The sequence below is a fragment of the Vicugna pacos genome, chromosome 22 (assembly GCF_048564905.1).
Source record: "Vicugna pacos chromosome 22, VicPac4, whole genome shotgun sequence".
NCBI classification, from domain to species: domain Eukaryota; kingdom Metazoa; phylum Chordata; class Mammalia; order Artiodactyla; family Camelidae; genus Vicugna; species Vicugna pacos.
This window is the reverse complement of record NC_133008.1, coordinates 21,524,079-21,544,487: the sequence shown is the minus strand read 5'-3', so window position 1 is coordinate 21,544,487 and position 20,409 is coordinate 21,524,079. Positions and strand designations below refer to the sequence as shown.

Sequence of the window (20,409 nt, the reverse complement as noted above, 5' to 3'; positions counted from 1 at the left end):
GCGGGGCTCCCACGCAGATTGACGCGAGAATTGGGCGGGGCCCAGCGAGCGCATCCAGTAACAAGCGGAAGCGGTGCAGGAGGGGTGGAATCGCCTGCCGGCTCCGCCTCTCTCCAGCGTTAGGGAGGCGGGGCTGAGCGGTGCCTTCTCACTGGCTTAAACGCTCGAGCGATGGGCTGAGTAGCCAATCAAAGCTTGTCACTCCCTCCCCCTGTCCAATGGTGGCTCCCGAAAGATTGAAGGGCCGAGAGGTTGAGGCCTTGGCAGAGCCTGGGTCTTCTGGGGGCGTTACCGTTCCCCGCCCCCGCGCACCCCAGGTTAGAGACACAAGAGTTTCCTGGCCCAGTCCAGGGTGTTGTGACTTCTTTTTAAATACCCCCTACTCCCAGAAAATAGGAATAGAGGTCCGAGAAGATGCTCCATGTCTCCTATTTATTGGGTTCAAAATAAATACCCTTACCCATCAATTTCCAGAAAAGAAGGGAGGGGCTGACGGACGCTCCGGGAACCCCTCGTCTTTCTGAGTCCCATTTTCCAGATAAAAATTAGAAGAAATGGTGGAAGTAGGGCAGAGAAACGGCCTGTCCCCGAAATTCACAAAGCCTCCAGTTAAAAAAAATTAAATTAAATTAAAAAAAAACAGGAAACAGAGAGGGTACGAGCGAGGTTCAAAGACTCAACAACAAAGATGCAGGATGGGAGATGCATTACTCCTCTCTGGTTACTGAGTTAAAAGACGGGAACGGAGAGCCCTCCCTCCTCCATCCTGGTGAAACAAGACTCAGAGATGGGGATTTGGGGGTCTAAGGTGCTCCATCTTTCCCAAATCTTGATATGAGAAAATCAGAATGGGGTGTGGGGCGGTGGAATAACGAGACCCTGTCCTCCATTCTAGGTCCCTGAGCCCCCAACTCCGGTCCTCACACCCGGCAAGTGGCGTGTGGCCCCAGGAAAATTCTGATCTCCCTGATTGCTCCTCAGGAGACGAGGGGCGGGACTTGTCCTGTTTATAAAAAGCTCGCCAGCTGCAGAGACGCCGAGAGACCAGAATAACTTCGCGCCCGGAGGCCGCCTCCCATCCCCGCCCCCAGCGCCCCGGAAGTGCGGAGACTTCCCTCCCGCTCTCCTTGCATTTGGGAAATCTATTTTTTTCTAAGGGTAACCTTTTTTTTCCACTCCCTCACTCGGACTATAAAAGCATCACAAACCCACTGCGGAGAATTGGGAAAACTCAGAAAATCATAATACATAAATATAAGTCCACCTCCAATCTCCTCCCCCCCCCCCGCCACAGGAAGACCAGCAGTCGAGTTCCCGCTTTGGGGTTGGGGTGGGGGGACTCCAGGCGCGACCCGGGTGGAAGAGAGGGCGTACGAGGCCGCTAGGCTCCAGGGTCCCCGACCTCCCAAATGCATGCTTTGGGCTTTGTACATGGATGGATTTCCCGTAGGGTAAAAGACCACAACAACATGCACCAGCTTCTGCACAAAGAGTTTGTATTTTAAAATAAAAATAGTGGAAGACCTTTATTGTTAAGAATCAGCATAAGGCTCTGGAATTAGGGGTAGTTGACTTGGGGGGAGGTCTCCTGCGTGGCAGGGGAAATAAACCAAACACTCCCAGATCCCACCCCACTACCTCCCCATCTTTCTCTTCCAAGATTCCAGATACAATCTTGCCTCAGGGCCTTTGCACCTGCTGTTTCCTCTACCTGAGCCGTTTCCCAGCTCTCCCTGTGCCTGGCTCTTTCATCCCCTTCAGGTCTCCAATCAACACCACCTCCCTCCAGAAGTTCTGATTTCACCCTGTCACCTCCTATCATGTCACCATATTTCTCCTTCCTAACACATCCCCCCATCAGAAATGATCATGCTGACTTACTTATCCAATAGCCAGCTGTGGGCTCTGAGAGGCAGGGATCAGCATCAGCAGCACCTGCATCTGTGGACACAGTAAGTGCCCTGTGATGGTATGACATGAGTGAATGAATAAATGATTGGAGGGAGGGTGACTTTCGCCAAAGAGATTAGGGAAGACCTCTTTGAGGAACTGACATTTGAGCAGGAACCTGAAGGAGGAGGAGAAGGAGCTGACCACCAGGAGAAGTGGGGAAACAGAGCTCCAGACAGAGGGAACAGCAAGTGCAAAGGCCCTGAGGCTGGAACTCACTAAACAAGCTCTAGGGACAGCCCCTCTCCAGCTCTGTGAGGAAGGGAGCCAGGCAACATTTTCTCCCTCAACAGAAGGCAAACTGAGACCCTAGGAGTCACCCTAGGTCACAAGGGCTGAAAGTTTCCAGGGACCCTGAAGACCCTCTCCTACCTTCCTCTTTGGGTCAAGGATGGGCCACAAAGGTAAGGACTATGTCCCTCAGGAAGGACTCTAAACAAGAAAATGGGGCACTTGGAGAATGTGAGTGATTTCTTCTTACTCACCCCTTCTGTGGGCCTCAGTTTCTACATCTGTGAAATGGAAAGAAGAAAAAGTTGATACCTCAGAGCTCAGTGCCCTGATCAGGACACACTTTCCTCAAATGTGACCCATTGTTACAATTCTGTGATCCTCACAAAGAGCCCATTTTACATTTTACCCATGAAATGACAAAAGCTCAGGGAGGTTAAGTCTACCTCTGAAGATCACAGCCTGGAGAGGATGGTAGACATGGAACAAAGAATCCCAAAGAACTTCCACCAGTGCCAGCCTGGGTTGGAAGGTGGAAGGTCAGGAAGGACTTCCTGGAGGAGGGGATGCTGAGGTGAGACCCAAAGGGTGAGGATGAGTGAAAGCATATGTATTCCAGGTGGTGGGTACAGCATGTGCAAAGGGCCTGAGGTGGGACTGTGCTTGGAGTGTTAAAAGCCAGCGTAGGGTAGAGTGCAGTCAGTAAAGGAAAGAGGCAAGAATGCCTGTGGCCCAAATTGAAGGAGAACAGAAGAATGTTTTTATGAATAGGTGGAGAAAAAACGGTGAAAAGCTGAAAGATGATCTATGGGTGAGGTATAGCAGAATTTTTTCTTCTGGTTCCATTATTATGTTTCCATTATTTCCAAATTCTCTGTGGGAAACATGTAGTACCTGCAAGTAAAGGGGGAAGGATAAAAAATTATAAATAAAAATTCCATAAATCTCTGCCTTGTGAAAGACTGGAAGGAAATGCACCAAGTTATAATCCAGATGACCTTTAATTCTCCCTCTGTGGAATCTGATCATTAATTTTAATGATGATGAATGATCAATGGAATGGAATTATTAATGGAATTATTTAGGAATGAAGCCTGCTGTTCTTGAAGCCAGGGGTTGTGATGACTTGTGTATAAATCCTCAGACACGCAGAGAGGGAGGCTGGGGGTGGGGGATCCTGAGTCCTCCGGAAGTGGGAATTAAACCTGAGACTTGAGCACAGAGCCGCCTCATTTTCTTGGGATGAGCTGGACCAAGCCGGCCGGAGAGGGACTTCCAGCAAGGCAAGGAGGACGTCCGAATTCGTCCCACGTCCCCTCGGCGCCTCCCGCCGCAAGGGGGCGCCGCTGGCTAATGTCTGGGGCCCAGCTGCATGGCCTTGAGACCTCAGGCAACCGGACCTCTCTGCTCCTGTTTCCCCATCCGTGAAATGGCATAGTACTAATTTGGGGTAATAGAGTTTATTTAACCTCAGAGAATCCCCCACATTTCTAAGATATTTCAGGGAGGTCACAGACACCACCCTCCAACCAAAGTTTACCCAAGTATTAGGATCTGGCCGTAGAGGGGAAAGAAAGGGCTTCCTTTTCCCTATGGGGAGATTGGGACAGCCTCAATCAGGAGATGGAGAGAACTTCCATGGGGGAGAATTCTGTGCTTCTGTTGCTGTTCTAGAAGAGGAAGAACGTGTGAAGGAATCAGCAGGGGGTCCTGGGGCCAGGGAGAACCAGGATCCTTAGACCTGAAGACGGAAACTACGGCGACTTAAAGCAACAGTCAGTCAGTGCACAAGCAGTGACAAGCTGAGTCAATCTTCAGAGACAATCCCTGACACAGAGCCCTCTCTTTCTTGGCCCCCTACCGCCCTCCACCAGAGTTCCAGAGCCCAAATTGGGTCTGGACAAAGATTTGGTGGTGGAAATTCCCCCATTCAAGTTCTTGTTCTCTTGCAATGAGCTGCCTGGCAGATGAAGGGGAGGCGTCTCGGGGAGGGGGCATCTCCTTGGGGCTGATTCCCCACCCTCTTGTGCAGGCACATAACAGGCACACAGTGGGTATCCAGAAAATATCTGTAAAGAATGAAACAATAAAGTGATGGACGTGGCTCTAGTGACCACTGGAGAAGATGGACAAGGGGCCTGGCAGACAACCCTTTTCAATACCAGGGGTGGAAATCCAGGTGCGAGAACTCAAGGGCCCTGGAAGAGGCTGCTTCCAGTCCAGCTCTTCGGAGAGCTCTCTCAGCCAAGCCCAGGGTCAGAGTGGACCCCACTAGGTGCCTCCAATTCAGCCCTAAAAACTGCCTATTACTGAAAGCTTGGTTGTCTCCCTCAATGGGTGGGAAAGGCAAAGCAGGGGCCACCTGGGACTTATTCCTGGGAAAGTCCACCCACCCACCAGGAGCCATTAGGTGCCCAAAGGCTCAGCCATCATATTGCCCTCATGGTCCATGCAGGGCTTGCCCATGGTCCTCTGGTTGTCCAGATGTAGGGCCCCAGGGTCTGGGCTGGCCTCAGAGGACAGGAACTCAATGTCAGGTGTCTCCGAGGCCTCCTCAATCAATGCTCCCTCTTCCTCCTCTTCTTCTGCCTCCTCCAGAGTCAGCTGAAACTGGAATCTGTCAGGGCCACTCTGCTTGGGGCTGGTGGGGTCCACAGGACTGCGGTGGATCTTGCTCTGGTACCACTCACGGTTGTCTTCCAGAGTGTCCAGCAGGTCCTGTGCATCTGGGTGTACCAAGTCAGCCCATGTCTCCCACAATGGGTGGGCGATATAGTCAATGAAACCCACCTGTGGGGTGATACAGAGTTGGGGGGTAGAGGTTGCTGTGTGGTAAGTTACTGTGGAACCTAGACCTAGTCCAGCCTCTAAGCATTTGCCCAGGTTGTTCCCTCTGCCTGGAATGCTATTTCCCAACTCCTACTCATCCTTCAAAATCCTCTTCAAAAAACTCCTCCTCTAGGAAGCCTCCCCCTGCCCCTTCTGGGCTCCCTCAATCCCTAAGTCTTTCTTTCACCTCAGCCCTGACTCCTCAGTGTTGGATGTATGTGCCCCCCCAGACTGGGAGCCCTTTTAGGATCTTTGATGTCACCCAGAATAGACATTTCCAAACTCCACAAGTGATCATCCCTCTTCCTGCAACCTAGAGGGAATGCGTCCCAAGCCTGACTGCACAGTCCAGTGCAGACCCTTAGGCCACATCCCCTCATTTACCAGCCAGGGGTCAAGCCAGGACTCTTGGGGTCAGCTCAGCCACTCCTTCCCCTCCTCTCTCCCCAGTGCCCACCAGCTTGAGTCAGTTACTCTTAGACCTGGGACTTCTCCACCGAGGCTGTGTGCTTATCACACATGGGGCTGATGTCCAGGCCTGATTCGCGCTCACGGTCACCCTGCTGGAAGAACTCGGCCATGATGCGATCTGTCCACTGGCGGTACAGCGGCAGCGGCTTGGTGGGGTTACTGAGGTCGGCACAGTGCACCAGGCTCTGCAAGACCTGGTGAGACCATGGCTCGGGAGGACTCAAGCCAGGCCACCCCCAGGCCTGGTACCCACCCCCCAGAGGCTGGTGCCATGGACACACCCATCTTATAGGTGGGGAAACTGAGGCCCAGGAGGGGAAGGAATAGCTAAGGCACAGGCATGTGACTGTAAGTGCTTCCATTTCTTCAAATTGGGCACACAGTCAGCTCTTCATAAATGTGGCTAAATGAGAACAGTGGAAACCAAAGCCCCAGGGCTGGCCCAGCCACCCACCTGAATGCGGTCAGAGTAGTTGTCTAGCAGCAGGACTCCAAGGCTCGTCACCTTCTTGGTCTCCACCATGGTCTTGAGGTCGGCCAGAAGGTTCATGTGTTTGGACATGTCCGTGGCCAGCACCTGGGGGCCGGCAAGGAAGGATGACAGGTATGAGGATAGCGCCTGCTCCATTTCAGCCGCCCCACCTCCCGTATGCCCCACCCACTTGGACCCTCAGCCCTCTGAGCCTCAGCATCCTCATCTGTCAAATGGGGGGATATAAAGAGATTCACTGCAAACCTAGCTAACAAGAGAGGCTGTCAACAGTCCCTTCTCCAAGGTTGTTGGGCTTTGTAGGGTGCATCCCACATGTGGGACAGGGAGATTAAACCTGGGGGCTGAGGTCAGATGTGCCTGAGGGTGGCAGAGAGGCCCAGCAGATGACACAGCCAGTGCAAAGGCCCTGAGGCTGAATGAGCTGAGGCATATAGAGGAGACAGTTGTGGCTGGAACAGGTGAGTGCAGGAGTGACAGAGGGTGATGAAGTGGGGAGGGCCTCAGGGAGGAGTAGGGAATATAACCAGAGGGCCATGGGGGATATATCCACAGATGGATTTGAAGCAATGAGGAACCTGATTTGGTGCTCTCCAAGCCTCCCTGTGGTGGGAGAGTTGTTTTCAGTCATTGGGAGGGAAGTTCAGCCCTGGGCACAGCTATTTTAAAATCACTTATCTGGACCCACCCGGACCCAGCCTAGGAATGACCCACATAGCAGTCCATAGGCTTCTTTGAGAATCAGACAGAAGTCTGAAAACTTCTCCCCAAACTTCTCATCTGGCCCAAATGATGCTCCCTCTCAGGATGCCCACCTCCCAAAGCCCTAGCTCTACCTCATCAAAGTTCCTCTTCACCTGGAGCCTGGGTTTCGTCTGAGCCCTCCCCACATACTCTTCCCTCTGCTGGGAATGCTCCTCCCTGCCCCTTGGCCCTCCGCACCCTGCAGGCCCCAGCTTCAGTGCTCCCTCCTGGGGAAGGCCTCCCCAACCTTGAGCACCTTCCCCCGTTACAGCTCTAGCTACAGGTCCTCCATCATAGCTCTGCCTGTGGGTCCCCCACCACAGTTCCCACCTAAATGTCTGTCTCCCCCGCAGACTGTGAGTGTCATAAAGGCCAGAACTCTAATGGTCATTGGCACAGGGCAAACACACAATAGGTGCTCAATACATGCTTGCTAAATAAATGAATGAGGCACAAGACCCCAAAACCTATTGATGTCTCCCAAGTTGAAAAATATCAAATGGACAGATTTAAGCATGTGAAAAAGTTGCACCAGAAACAGTTTCCACATTGTTTGTACGTGAATCATGTCCAGGACCTGATTAGCCTAACCAAGGGCCTAGTCACTCAGGGTTTGGACAGTCACTGCCCCATTTTACCGACCAGGAAGCTCAGACTCAGAATGGAGACATGCCATAGTCCAACTGAACCCCCAGCCAAACCAAGATTGTCCCACCCCATCCATCGCTGTGATCTCACAATGTCAATGACCATCCTGCGCAGACTCAGCCGCTGCTTGGTGCTGAGGTTCTGGAAGATGTCACAGTTCTCTGCCTGTAGCAGCTTGAAGCCCACAGCCAGGTGGTGATTCTCCAGCACAGAGGCATCATTGTACATAAGTGCAAGCTCTGAGTCTATGGGGGAGGTGGAATACCTCAAGACCTGCCTGCCCAACCCACTCCACCCAAAGGCAGGTTTTGTGAATTCTTGGTAAACTCCTATTCATGCACTGAAACCCCAATTCTAATGCTCCCTCCTCCAGGAAGCCTTCTAAGACCCTGTCTCTCCCCATGGCCCTGCCCTGATTCTGCAGGGCTGAGGGCATCTGTGTTCAGCTCTACCTCAAGACTGATGACTCCCTGGGGACTTGGCATGGCAGGAGACAGTGTACACTGAGTGCTGGTTGAATGAACTACTGAATCTTTGTCTTATTAAACTCTGGGATCTTCAAGAGAGAGGGCTCCACTCTCATCCTCAACTCTCTAGGGACGTGTATGAGGTGTCTAATAATTGCTTTTTGACTGAGTTTTTCAGACACCCCAAAGGACCCTAAACTTTAAAATTTCAGTGGGCCCATATCAGCTCTGCCACATTTGTTATTCTCTCATTTATTGAGTGTCTACTGCATATCTGGATCTGTTTCAAGCACTTAAGGGAGGGAAGTTTGTGGCAGCCATTCACAAGCAGGGAGGCTCAGAGCAGGGATGGGGCCACCTAAGATCACTTGATTGACAGGTGGTGACAAAGCCCTGCCCCCTAACTCACTGGTGTTAATGAGAAACTGATTGGAGACACCAGGATGGTCCACATCATGGATGGCGCTGGCGAAGATGGCAGCCAAGACTTCCAGATCTGTGAACACGGCCTGAGTGGGCAAGGGGCATAAGAGGTGAGAGGTAGGCTCTTGGCGCCCTGCACCCACCAGGGTTGACTGCAGCCATTGGGCCCTACCTCAAGTGCAGGTGTGGCCAGCAGCACATGTGTGGACTGGGCCACATCAGCAGCATGTAGGCTGTTGTGGTAGGCCACATCGCTGTGGTAGTGACCTTCCAGCATCAGTAGGTAGGTGACAAGCGTGTCTGCTGGGATCTGAAATGTCTTGAGCAGGTCCCGTTCCTGGTCCATCACAGGGCCCCAGTCAGGGCCTTGGCCTTTGGGCAGCAGCACAAACTATTCCTTTGTCTTCTCTTCTTCTGAATCCCTATCCATCTTTCAAATGCCCCCTCTTCTAGGAGGCCCTACCTACTCTCCCTCTAACTCCCTTGGGCTCTGTCCTTCCCCTCTGGCTCATCCCTGACCTGCAACTGTTCCCTCCAGACTGGATCTCTTCAGGCCTGGCCCAAGGCAGAGGCTTGTTGACAATCAGCAATGAACTTTTAAACCTAGTGAACTCCTATTCATCCTTCAATGTCCTGCTCAAATAACCCCATTCAGGGATGTTAGGGAGGATTTGAAGAATATATGTCCCCTGAGGTTCTGAGGTAGGAAGGAATGAATGAAACACAAGGGTATTAGAAGCCAAGGGCAGGGGAGGTACCTGAAAGATGCTGAAGATGATGGCTGTGAGGGGCCGGTTCCCACTTAGCTCTGCCACCTTGAACACATCAAGGCCCCACTTGTTGGTGTCTTCCAGCTCCTAAAATGTGAAAGACTGGAGCTTAACTCCAGCCCAACTTCCCCAAACTCTGGAGCCTTGACCCCCAGCCCCAGGTCCTACATTGAGCCCCACCTGGCCAGTATACAGGTGGGCAAACTGAGTCCCAAGATAGGGCATCCACTCAGAGCCAGGACTCAAACCTGGGACTCAGCATTCCCATTGGAAACCCACCTTGGCCAGTTGCCCCTCCCGGTCAGTCTGGACCCCAAAGCGTGGGACTGTGGCTGCAGGAAGGCTGGTACTGTGCGGGAGCCCATGCAGTCCACTGATCTGGGACATAGGTCTCCGGGGCTCCGTGGAGGTCGCCCTGGACAACTCCACCTCAGTCTCCTGGTCTGTAGGCAGGGCAGGGTAGGGTTCAGAGAAGCCAATTCACCTGCTAGGGTTGGCCTGCTTGGCCTTAGGTACCACATTTTGCCAAGCCTTGAGATCAACCTATTTTCTTGTTAGCTGTATCAAAGTAATCTCAGAGTGAACTCCTGTCTGCCCTGTAGCTACCCTTCTCTGTTCATTGCTGACCTTAGTGAGCCCTTTTACTGGACATGGCCCCTGGGCACCTGGAGCTCAGTATTTTTCCCCAAACAGCTGAATATCCTTTCCATCTCCCAAGCTGGAGACCCAGATATGTGGTTCCCTCCATTTTCTCCTTGGCAAAATTCTACTCATGCTTCAAAACCCTAGCTTTAATGTTCCCCTCCTCCTGGAATTTCCCCTTGTTCCTCCCTCTGGTCCAGCCCTGATTCATGGGGCTGGAGGTGTCCGTGTCTGGGTCTGTCTTCCTCAGTTGAGGTCTGTAGTAGAAATCTTTCTTTCTCTTCCCTCTTCCTACTTCTATAATGTGGTCTAGGTAGTGACCCACCATAGCTCACCCAGGAAGGTTCGGGATATGTACTCGGACACCTGGTTCCCGGAGCGGCTGGTTTCAGACAGGTGAGTCAGCTCCCGGTTCAGCATCCGCTTGAACTGCAGGAGAAAGTGAGGACAGTGAGGATGGGACTGTGAACAGAGGCAAAGGATCCCAGGTATCTGGCCCTCTTTACCTTGTTGGAGGCCAACTCCCCCACGGAGTGCCGTGTCTGCAGTGTCTCCAGCTGATCCAGACACCAATCCAGCTCATCCAATGTCTCCAAAGCCAGCTTCTGCCCAGTGTCCTCTGGGGGTCAAGCTGGTCAGGGGCCTGCCCCATCCCCACTCGGGAACCCAGCGCCCCTTCTGCCTTCATATCTGCATCTGGAGCCCAGAGCCCTTCCCAGTGAGGCTACTCAGGACCCCAGGATCTCCCCATCCCCAGGGGTGTTGAAGCGGGTGGTTACAATTAGCATAGCCTAAGGATTCATGGGCTGGGAGGTCACCATAATGAGGAAGTTCACAGCTGTCCCACAGCGGGAGAAGATAGGAGCAAGCGCAGTACCTGTTGGTGGAGGGGGCTGACTGCCAGATGGGGTATTCCCGACGCATCCCTGCCTGCAGTAAACACAGTCGGCTCAGGGGTGGCCTGCTCACCCATATGGCCTCGCCTCCAACTTCTCCAGGCCCCGCCCTGCCCAGCCTTCCCCGTGACTTGCCAGCCTCGCCCTTTCCAGCCATGCTCCGCCCCTGACCACTTTGTCTTTCATCCCGTCCCTCTCCACCAGGCCCTTTCCTTCTCTTCCACAGGCCCTGCCCTTCCCCCTGTCGGCCCCGCCTCTCTCGGCCAGGCCCCGCCCCCCCACCTCCTGCGTACTTGGCTGCTCCGCGGCTTTGCAGGTGCGCAAGGACCGCAACGTTGCTCCGAACCGTCCGCAGACTGGCCAGGACCTATAGGGAGCGGGGTGGTCAGCTTTGGAAAGGAGGGGTTGGCTCTGACTGCTTGGCTCACGAGAGAAGCAAGATGTGGGTACCCACCTGGGCAAAGGGTGTCACAATCATGTCTTCTCCGTGTCTGTGGGGAGACAGGACATGGAATGGCGGTCAGGAGGAGCCCTCCACACATTCCTATCTTACAGCTTTTACCTACAATATGCCCTCAGCTGAGTGCGTCCTATCGTCATGACTCCTCCTTTGGATGTCCTCCTAGTAGTTCCTGGGCTCCCCTCACCTGACTCTTCTCTGAAAGCCGCCACAGCCCCTCTGACCAATCACAGATGGGGAATTTGAGTCCCAGGGGCAACAGGAGTCTTAGAGGCAGGAAATTACGGCCACCAGGAAGCTCAAATCAAGGTGTTTGTTCAGTTGTTGTTAATTGGCCTTAATATTTTTGGATTGCCACCCAACCCCAGCCTGAAGTCAGGCACAAAGGATCACCCCATATCATTCTCGGCATGCTGGACTGAGTAAGTGAGCTGCCTGACAAACTCCTACATAAACCTCAAAGCCCAGCTCAAATGATCACTTGAAGGAGGTGTGCTGAATGGAGAAACGAAGGGTAAAAAAGGTCATACGAGGAGGTGTTATCCCACCAGCCTCAGACTCACAGGTCGCTAGCCACGGAGGAGTTCCGGGACATGGTCTTGGATGAGAGTTCGTAGTCACTGTCTGAACGGTAGAGAAAGGATTCCCTCCTCTGGCTGTGCTGGGCAGGGGCTTGGATGACTCGGCCAAGGCCAGACCCCGCCTGAGGGTCCAGGGCGCTTCTCCCACACGAGAGTCCATTTTCCAGGTCAAAACTGAAGGCAAAGAAGGCATAGTCAGAGACGAGGGTCCTGGCATGCGCGTGGTGAGCCATGGCCCATACCCGTTCTGTCATATCCTCCCTGGGGCCATGCAGTGGGCTGGGCAGGAGTAGCCTCGAGCTTGTCTACCTGTCCCACAGTGGCACCCCCTGTCTGGGATGCCACGCCCCTCATGCCTCCATCTCGCCTCTGTATCTCAGAGCCTCTTCCGCTGGGGCTAAGCTAGACTCAAGGACGTGCGATTCAGATCTGTCCCCAAGTGGCTGTGTGACCATGGGTAGGTCTCAGCATTTCTGTGGACATTAACCACCCTGTTTCTAGTGTGGGCGTGGTAGACTTCACCCCTGAGGGGGCTTTTAGGGGGTTACAACCAGGCACCTGAGGAGGACAACTGGGTGCCCATTTACTAAGGAATAAACTGATCGCTTCTCGGCCTTTTGGCTACGATCAAGTGTAGGAATAAACTGAGGTCTAGGTTGCACAGTAAGTTCATTGGGACTGGAAATGACTTCCTGGGCTTTCCTCTCTGGAGGGGACTTGGGTCCTGCCTAGATCCGTCACACTCCAAGGCTCCCCACAGCCAGAAGAGGCCACGCCCCCAGGCAGCTTTGGCTCCGCCCTGGACCACCTGTCCACTCCCTCAGCTCCAAGCCCCAACCCTTGGCCGGTATGGCCCCGCCCCAAAATCGTCAACCACATCCCCGTCTCGCTTAGCCCTAGCCTTGGCTCCCCAAATCGTCTGCTTTATTTTCGGCCCAAAAGCTCTGCCTGTTCTCTTCCACCTCCGAGCCTTTGCACAGGGTGTGCCCTCTGCCCAGAGCATCGTCATCCCTACAACGCCCTCTGTTCCAGACAATCCCCAATCCCTCCTCCCATCTCTCAGCCCCGAATCTCCCTCCAGCCACACCCTGATGGGGAAAGAAGACCCACCCTAGTTCTCTAGGGGGACCTTCTAGTCAGAGGTCAGAGAAACAGTGGCAGGGAGCGTGGGAGGAGGGAGTTAATGACCAGGGAGAGAGGCTGCAGATGGGTCACAGGCTTTTGAGAAGGGAGCAGGCAGGAGAGGCAGGGACAGGAAGACCCCAGGGGCCGCCCCAAGTCGCGAGACTCCTGGTCAAGGGCCAATGTCCACTTGGTTCCCAGTCAGGTCACCCTACCCGGGTCCACTGGCGGGGATCGGCGCCTGCCGGAAGACTCCGAACAAGGGACTCGGCTCAGACCCGGGGTGGAGGTGGGGAATTCGGCAGGATTCTTTCCGGCTCGATCAAGTACGCCTGGGTTTGACTAAGTTGGGTCTGATCACACAGGGTTGGACCTCGTCCGGCTGAGTTCGATCGGTGAGTTCAGCAAGATTCGGCTACATCCAACTGCGCTCGGGTAGGTTCGGATGCGTTCGGGTGTGTTCGGCTATGTCTGGCCGCGCTAGGTTTTCGAGCAAGTCGCGGAGTTGGGGGGATGGTCCTCGGGCCGGATCGGGCACATTCGACTTAGTCCGGCCTCACTCGGGTGAGTTCCGGAATATTCGGGTATGTCCGGCGGCTCTCGGTCTGTTCAGGCCCGGTGGCTCCTAGAGAAGCCCCTACAGCCAACGAGTCCCAGCTCCCGCTTAGTGACGTCACCGTGAGGGGCGGGGCTTCTTAGTGCTTCTCAAGCCTTGGAGTGGGCGCGTGACTGGTGGAGAGACGCTCTTGGGGGCAGGCTAACCGAGGTGAATACTCTAAACCAGTGATCGGAGTGGGAGGCTTGCGGGTGACTACTTCCTATCCCTCCCTTGCCTCCTCAAAGGTTCTGGGAAGGCTCACCTATGGATAAATAGGGAAACTGAGGCTGGGAGAGGCCACAGGGTGCTGGGTTCGAATCCAAGTAGCGAGAGCGGAGAGTTAAGGTCTGGGCCAAGGTTTTCTCGCCCCGGGGGAAGCTGTTTTTCTTTCTGCTCTAAACTTAGCCTAGATCGGCCGGGTCAGGCGGTGGTTCCATGACGCGGGTGGCCAGGAGGAGGTCGCTCGGACTGTGGGAACGGCGCTTATGTCCGTCTGTTAGACAGGTAAACTGAGGCACGGGAGCCTCGGAGAGACCCGCCCTCCTCCAGCCCCACTCCCTCGACGTCCTCCACGTACCTGTGCTCACTCCCAAGCCCTCGGCAGCGACCCCTCTTCACAGGCGTCTGGTACCCAGAGGGCCCTCTCCTGGACACTGGAACCCACTCCCAGCCTGAAATAGTGCCATCAGGGACCACAGTCACGGCTGCCTCCCTCCCTCCACCAGCTGTCACTGTCTGTGTGACCTTGGAGAAGGGACCTTTAGTCTCTGAGCCGCCAGGTGCCAAATTATCAAGTGTGTACGAAAGCGGTACGAATCAAGAGCAAGGAACCAGACCCAGTCGGCGCCCACCAGCCCCCACCTCCAAACCCCAGCCTCACCCTCGAGACCCACGAAGTTACAATCGCTTCCTGAGGGCCGGAATTCGAACCCAGAGAAGTGGAACGAGTTCTTGGAGGACGCAACCAAGAAGTCAGCTCTCAGCCGGGGATATGCAAGGAGCCCTCTTACACCGCAAATACCCTGTCTGGAAGGCCCCCATCAAACCACGTCTTCCTCAACGGACACTGAGTGCTTAGTATGAGGCCACCAGGCCATCTCGTTGCTGGCGCCAGGACGGATGGTGGGGGCAGACCAAGGGAAGGAGTGACCTTCCCCCCTCCACTGCCAAGAGGCTCAACCTGCCTGCCCTGGGTCGACGAGGGTCAGGAGGAGACGTGAGCCTCAGCCCGTGCTGCTCCAGGCCACACAGCTGGAAAAGAACAGCGGCTGGTCCCCTGGGCATATATCCAGGCGGAGGGTGGAGGGAAACAGATGAAGAGAGACAGTCACCAACTCTAAGAGTCAGAGATAGGGCAGGGGGAGAGAGATACCGAGAAAGCGCGGAGGAGCAGAGGGTTTATACCCTGACCCCCAACCTGGCTCCAGCTGTCCCTGACTCTGCCTTTCCCACCTCCAGCCCGACGGTTCCGATGACCCCTGCTTGGCCCACTGTCTCGCCTCACCACAGCGGATGGGCCACCGTGAAGCGCCGCTGCAGGCGGATGCTCTGGTTCACCAGGAGCTTCCTGAAGAGCCCGGGGGAGCCGCGCGGGGAGCACCGGGGGGAGCTGGGCCCAGGGGCAGGGGCGGGCGCAGGGGGCCTCTGCATCGCCAAGACCGCGTGGAGGCTGGAGGCTGGACCCAGGGCGGACTGCGCGGGACCTTTTCTGGACAGCCACGGGGGCGGGGCCCGGCGGGGAGAGGGCAGAAGGCGCACCAGCCCCGCCTTGCCGCCATTGGACCGCTCAGGGACGCCCCCGCTAGGACAAATGGGGAAACTGAGGCAATGGGCTAGCCGCGATTTTCTGCTCCCACTCTTTAGGGGGCCCAGAAACCGCATCTTACACCACTTCCCTCTGCCAGCATATCCCCTATTACTACGGCTTGCTCATCTGATAACTGGGCTGAAAAGTGATATACGGAAGTTAGAAAAGGAAGTGCCCTCCGCTACAAAGGAGTCACCGTGGCCCAGAGCTTGCGGAGGGGCTGCCCAGATCCTACACAGTTGCTTGCAATCCCCCTCTATCCATTTTCCAGATGGAGAAACTGAGGCCTGAGCCACCAAGGGGCTGCCCAGAAACTACAAAACCTTCATCCTTTACCAGATGGGGAAACTGAGGCTTGGAGAAAGGTGGTGGCAGATGCAAGTCTTCACGGCAGAGCAGCTCCGCCTCTCTCAGTCTCCCTCCACAAGTCCCCACGTGGCCCCCGACCTGCTCTGACATTCCCCAGGTCCTGTCTCTGGATCCCTTCTCCTGTCCTGCTGTCTCCACCGGACAAACATCCGCAGTCCACTCCCGCCAGGCCTTCCGTCCTGTGAGGCTTCACCTGCCACCCCACCCCCACCCCAGGAAGGACCCCTGGAAAGGGAAGTCTTGTTTCTGGTGTCTAGGGGTTCAGGGATCTGTACCAGATGGCCTACAATTGGAATGCTGGTGTCAGGTGGTCCTGCCTCATTTTTCAAAAAGGGAAGCCAAGTCTTGAAGAACATCACATTTGGAGGTAGGATCCGGGACACTCACATCTCAGGCAGAAGCAACCAAAGCCCAGGGTGGGCGGGCCTCCCATCTGAGACCACACAGAAGCTGTGGGCCTGAGTGTCCTGCTGTGGAATGACAACCCCCTACTTGGGCCTTACCCCAGGGGACTGCACCAGTTTTGGGGTCCTCAGACAAATGCCACCCACATTTCTGGCAATCCTAAGATGACATGAAATACCATTTCAGGAGATAGGGGCTTCAATGGGAGACCCTAAGGCACCGCAGGGAGGAGACTCTGACCCTCTGTGACATCTCAAGTACACTATGGTCCTCGTTGTATAGATGAGAAAACAGAGGCTCAGAGAAGGGTCACACTGGGGCCCAGGAAGACAGAGAGTCTCAAGGGTCTGGCTGGAAACCCTCTTCTGTCCCCACAGCCCTGCAACCGGACACCTGGTGGGAATCAGACTGTCCCCAAGACAAAAATACCATCTGTAGCTGCTGTGGCTGGACCTAATTATAGCTGGTCCCCAAGGGATAGAGGCCGCCAGGACGGGCCTGGTGGAGAGACTGGGGCTGGGTCCAAGGAACCTTGACACCACCCCAGCCCCATGGGAGAGGCTCACAATGCTCTCATGTCCCTAAGGAGAAACTGAGGCACAGAGAGATTCAATCTCTCTCCTGAATTCACAAACATAAAACAGAAGGTTAAGACTAAATACATGATATATGTATAACTGAATCGCTTTGCTGTACACCTGAAAATAACATTGTAAATTGGCTACATTTCAATAAAAATTAGAATTAGAAAAAAAAGACTAGCAAAACAAAAAGACATCCTACAGAATGGGAGGAAATATTTGCAAATGATGCAACTGACAAGGGCTTAATTTCCAGGATATATAAACAGCTCATACAGCTTAATAACAAAAAAAGCAATCTAATCAAAAATGGACAGAGGACCTAAACAAGCAATTCTCCAATGAAGACATACAAATGTCCAGAAGGCACATAAAAAAATGTTCAATAGCACTAATTATGAGGAAAATACAAATGAAAATTACAATGAGGTGTTACTTCACACCAGTCAGAATGGTCATCATTAAAAAGTCCACAAATGATAAATGCTGGAGAGAATGTGGAGAAAAGGGGACTCTCTTACCCTGCTGGCAGGAGTGTAATTTGGTGCAGCCATTATGGAAAACAGTACGGAGATGCCTCAAAAAACTAAAAATAGACTTGCCATATGATCCAACAATCCTGCTCCTGGGCATATATCCAGAGGAAACTCTAACTTGAAAAGATACATGCTCCCCAATGTTCATAGCAGCACTATTTACAATAGCCAAGACATGGAAACAACCTAAATGTCCATTGACAGATGATTGGATGAAGAAGTTGTGGCATATTTATACAATGGAATACTACTCAGCCATAAAAAAGAAATAAAATAATGCCATTTGCAGCAACATTGATGGACCTGGAGATCATCATTCTAAGTGAAGTAAGCCAGAAAGAAAGAAAAATACCATGTGATATCACTCATATGTGGAATCTAAAAAAAAAAAAAGAATGAAATGAACTTATTTACAAAAGAGAAACAGACTCACAGACACAGGAGACAAACCTGTGGTTACCAGTGGGGAAAGGGAGTGAGAAGAGACAAACTGGGAGTTCAGAATTTGCAGATACTAGCTACTATATATATGTACATATATATATATATATATATATATATATATATATATATATATACACACACACACACACACACACACACGGTATGTATATACAAACACATGGATACAAACTGAGCCCTTCCTGCTCTCCTAGTGCTGAGCCAAAATCTGTGCATGTAAAAACCTTTTGATTTTTGGAACAACTCTATAAAGTGGGGACTGTCATTCCCATTTTTGTATGGGGAAACTGAGGCACAGAGAGGTGTATTCATTGCCTGAGATCACACAGGCACGAGTGGGAGGGCTGGGGTCATTCAAGCCTAGGCTGCCAGGTTCCCCAGCCTGTGCCCTCTCCCACTTAATGCTTAACTGGCTCCATCCCCTCTGCAGTCCCAGACACTACACTGACATTAATGTTTTATCAATAGTTTTAATATTAATGTTTCATTAAAAGATTCAACTTTAAATATTTTATAACCAGTTTTAACAGTAATGCATTGTTAATAATAGCTTTTTGGATGGAGAAACTGAGCCACAGTCAAGACTCAGCATTCAAAGCCTGGCCTGCCTGACCCTGGGAGGCCTCAAGCTTCACCCAGAAAGGAGCAGAGGATAAAGGAGGGGTTGACATGACTTTGTCTCATCCTGACTTTGTCCCTGCATGCTGTGTGATCTGAGGAGGTGCCCAACAGTCTCTAGGGCCCTTAGCACATCAGTATCTCTCAATTCCCCCCTTCTCAGCCTCTCTTCCCCGGGCAAGCACCTGTCTCCTCCACTACCAGGTGGCTCCAGTGAGACAGGAGTTGGGTGCTATTATGCCCATTTTACAGACAAGTATACTGGGATCTGGAGAGGAGAGATGTATTGCCTAAGTCCTTGTGAAGAATCTTGATAGAGAGAGGAGGCTGGAGGATGAGTCCCAGATGAAGATTCTCATATGTGTCAAATCTCACCCTTCTCTGCTCCAGGTCCTCCTTTGGCTCCCCATTGCCCTCACTTCTGAATCCACACCTCTCTGGAGGACCTGAGTGACCTGACCCCTGCTTGCCTCCCCATCCCCCTCTTCTTGGCTCACTCTGCTCCAGCCTCATCACCCCTACCCAACTCCTTGTTTTTTTGAAGTAGCCAGGGTCATCCCACCCCATGCCCTTGCCTGAATGCTCTTCCCCTGCTGACTCTTTGTCTTTTGGTTCACAGCTGGAGTATAATCCCCTCCAGGAAGCCCTCCCTGACCAGCTGAGTAAATATCCTTAGAGCACCCTCCTCTCACTGGTACAATTTCACATTTACTGTCATGATTATTTGATCTATGTCTGCCTCACCCTACAGCCCCTTAAGGGCATGACCAGGTCTGCCTTGCTTCCAGCTGTGCCCTCAGTGCCCAGCACTCAGTAGATGCTCAATAAATGCTTTTGCAATAAATATAGAGCCTCCCCCTCCACCATTCAACTACATTGATCTGTGTTCAGCTCCTCATACACCCTGATCCTCTTGAGTCTGAGGCTTTGAACATTTTGTTCCTTCTGCTTGGCATACCCTTCCCTGCACTCCTCCCGGCTGACTTCATCCTTCAGGCTAAGCTTAAATATCATCTCTTCCAAGCAGTCCTTCCTCACCCTCTATCCCCAGATGCTGGCTCAGAACCTCCTCTGGGCTCCATGGCACACTGATCTCTTGCCATCACAGCACAGATCATTCTGTGTTGTCTCCAGCTGGTATGATTCTGTCTCCACCATTACTCTATGAGCACCTACTTGCCCTTGGGCTGTGTCCCCAGCACAGGGCCTGGCACACAATAGGTGTTAAATAAGTGCTTGCTGAACAAGATGCTCAGACCCTCCCAGACCCACGTGATCTGCCCAGGGTGGTGGGGAAGACAGCCATAGCTGGTGATTATGCTCTGGCACAGAAAGTTCACAACAAAATGCAGAAAGTATGAGTTTGTGTTTGCATCTCACTGATGACACTGAGGCTCAGGGAAGCACCACCAGTTGCTTGGGAGTGTTTAGTACATTGGCCTCGAGCCTAGTTTCCCCAAGAGCTGAGCCTCTCCCACCACATCTGCATATATATGCACAGACAGGACACATACACACAGACATGCTCACAGGGGCACAATCCACCACTCCTGCCTTCCAGAGCCACTTGGCTCTCCCCCCAAGATGGGCCCAAACCCAGTCTCTGTTTGTTCTTTCTTGAAGATGGAAAATCATGAGTCACCAGGAGAGATGGCAGGAGGAACTGAAGGGTGGGGGCAAGGGGCCTGCTGGGTCACCTGGGAAAACTCCAACCCTTCTGGGCTGTGGGGCCCATCTGTCCTGGGCACCAACAGGGCTGCTGGAGGGCCAGGCTGGGGGCATTAAGCTAGGCTTGTTGATTAAGTAAGAAGCCAGAGGCCCTGGTAGGTCCATGGACCGAGGCAGGAAAAAAAATACGGAGAGGAAGGTGATTCACCCAAGTTCACCCAGCCTGCCCTCAAACCCTGGGTTCTAAGTCTGGTTTGATTTAGCTCCCCCTCCCATCCAAGGAGGGCCTGGGACTCCTGGACCTTGCTCCTCTGCCACACTGAGGCCCCTCTGGTCCCTCAAATGCCCCTGTTTCTCTGTGTTTTTCTTCTGTCTTTGTCTTATTCTGCCCCACTCCCCCAGTTTATATGAAAGAGGAGCAGCCCATCTCCCATCACTACTCCCCTCTTTTCCATCCCATTCTTTCTTATGTGGAAGAAACATTCTGTGCTCAGGGTCCCCAAGAGGCTTTCCTTCTGGCAGCAGGGGACACGTGTGTGTGTGTGTGTGGCAGGAGAGGCTACAGAGGAGGCTCCTCCCCACAGCAGAGCAGACAGCCGGCCCTGGCCTTCTCATTTACCCAACCCAAGCTCCCCTCAAAT

General features: G+C 53.2%; 1 protein-coding gene and 1 long non-coding RNA gene across 2 annotated transcripts; one reads left to right on the top strand and one right to left on the bottom strand.

Moving 5' to 3' along the window:
* Window positions 1-233: 233 nt before the first annotated feature.
* On the top strand, window positions 234-1,529 carry LOC140688446 (uncharacterized). Its single transcript, XR_012063154.1, has 2 exons — window positions 234-317; window positions 896-1,529. It is a non-coding gene; the product is annotated as an uncharacterized lncRNA (long non-coding RNA).
* Window positions 1,530-1,658: 129 nt separating this feature from the next.
* On the bottom strand, window positions 1,659-15,504 carry PDE4C (phosphodiesterase 4C). Its single transcript, XM_006220433.4, has 15 exons — window positions 14,827-15,504; window positions 11,585-11,776; window positions 11,016-11,052; window positions 10,855-10,928; window positions 10,543-10,595; window positions 10,172-10,284; window positions 10,001-10,094; window positions 9,303-9,466; window positions 9,012-9,110; window positions 8,426-8,590; window positions 8,240-8,339; window positions 7,454-7,608; window positions 5,936-6,058; window positions 5,493-5,675; window positions 1,659-4,971 (listed from the first exon to the last, which is right to left on the bottom strand). Exons 1-15 carry the CDS (start codon window positions 15,201-15,203, stop codon window positions 4,588-4,590), a joined length of 2,313 nt encoding a protein of 770 aa, XP_006220495.2. The 5' UTR covers window positions 15,204-15,504; the 3' UTR covers window positions 1,659-4,587.
* Window positions 15,505-20,409: the final 4,905 nt, after the last annotated feature.

Bases quoted from the DNA above. Each gene is read 5' to 3' on its own strand.
- PDE4C (XM_006220433.4), bottom strand. From the start codon at position 15,203: ATGCGGTTTCTGGGCCCCCTAAAGAGTGGGAGCAGAAAATCGCGGCTA. The intron at 6,059-7,453 runs GTGAGATCACAG...GCCGGCCCCCAG, and splicing joins GCAGGATGGTCATTGACATT to GTGCTGGCCACGGACATGTC. The intron at 5,676-5,935 runs GTGGGTGGCTGG...TGGTCTCACCAG, and splicing joins ACTACTCTGACCGCATTCAG to GTCTTGCAGAGCCTGGTGCA.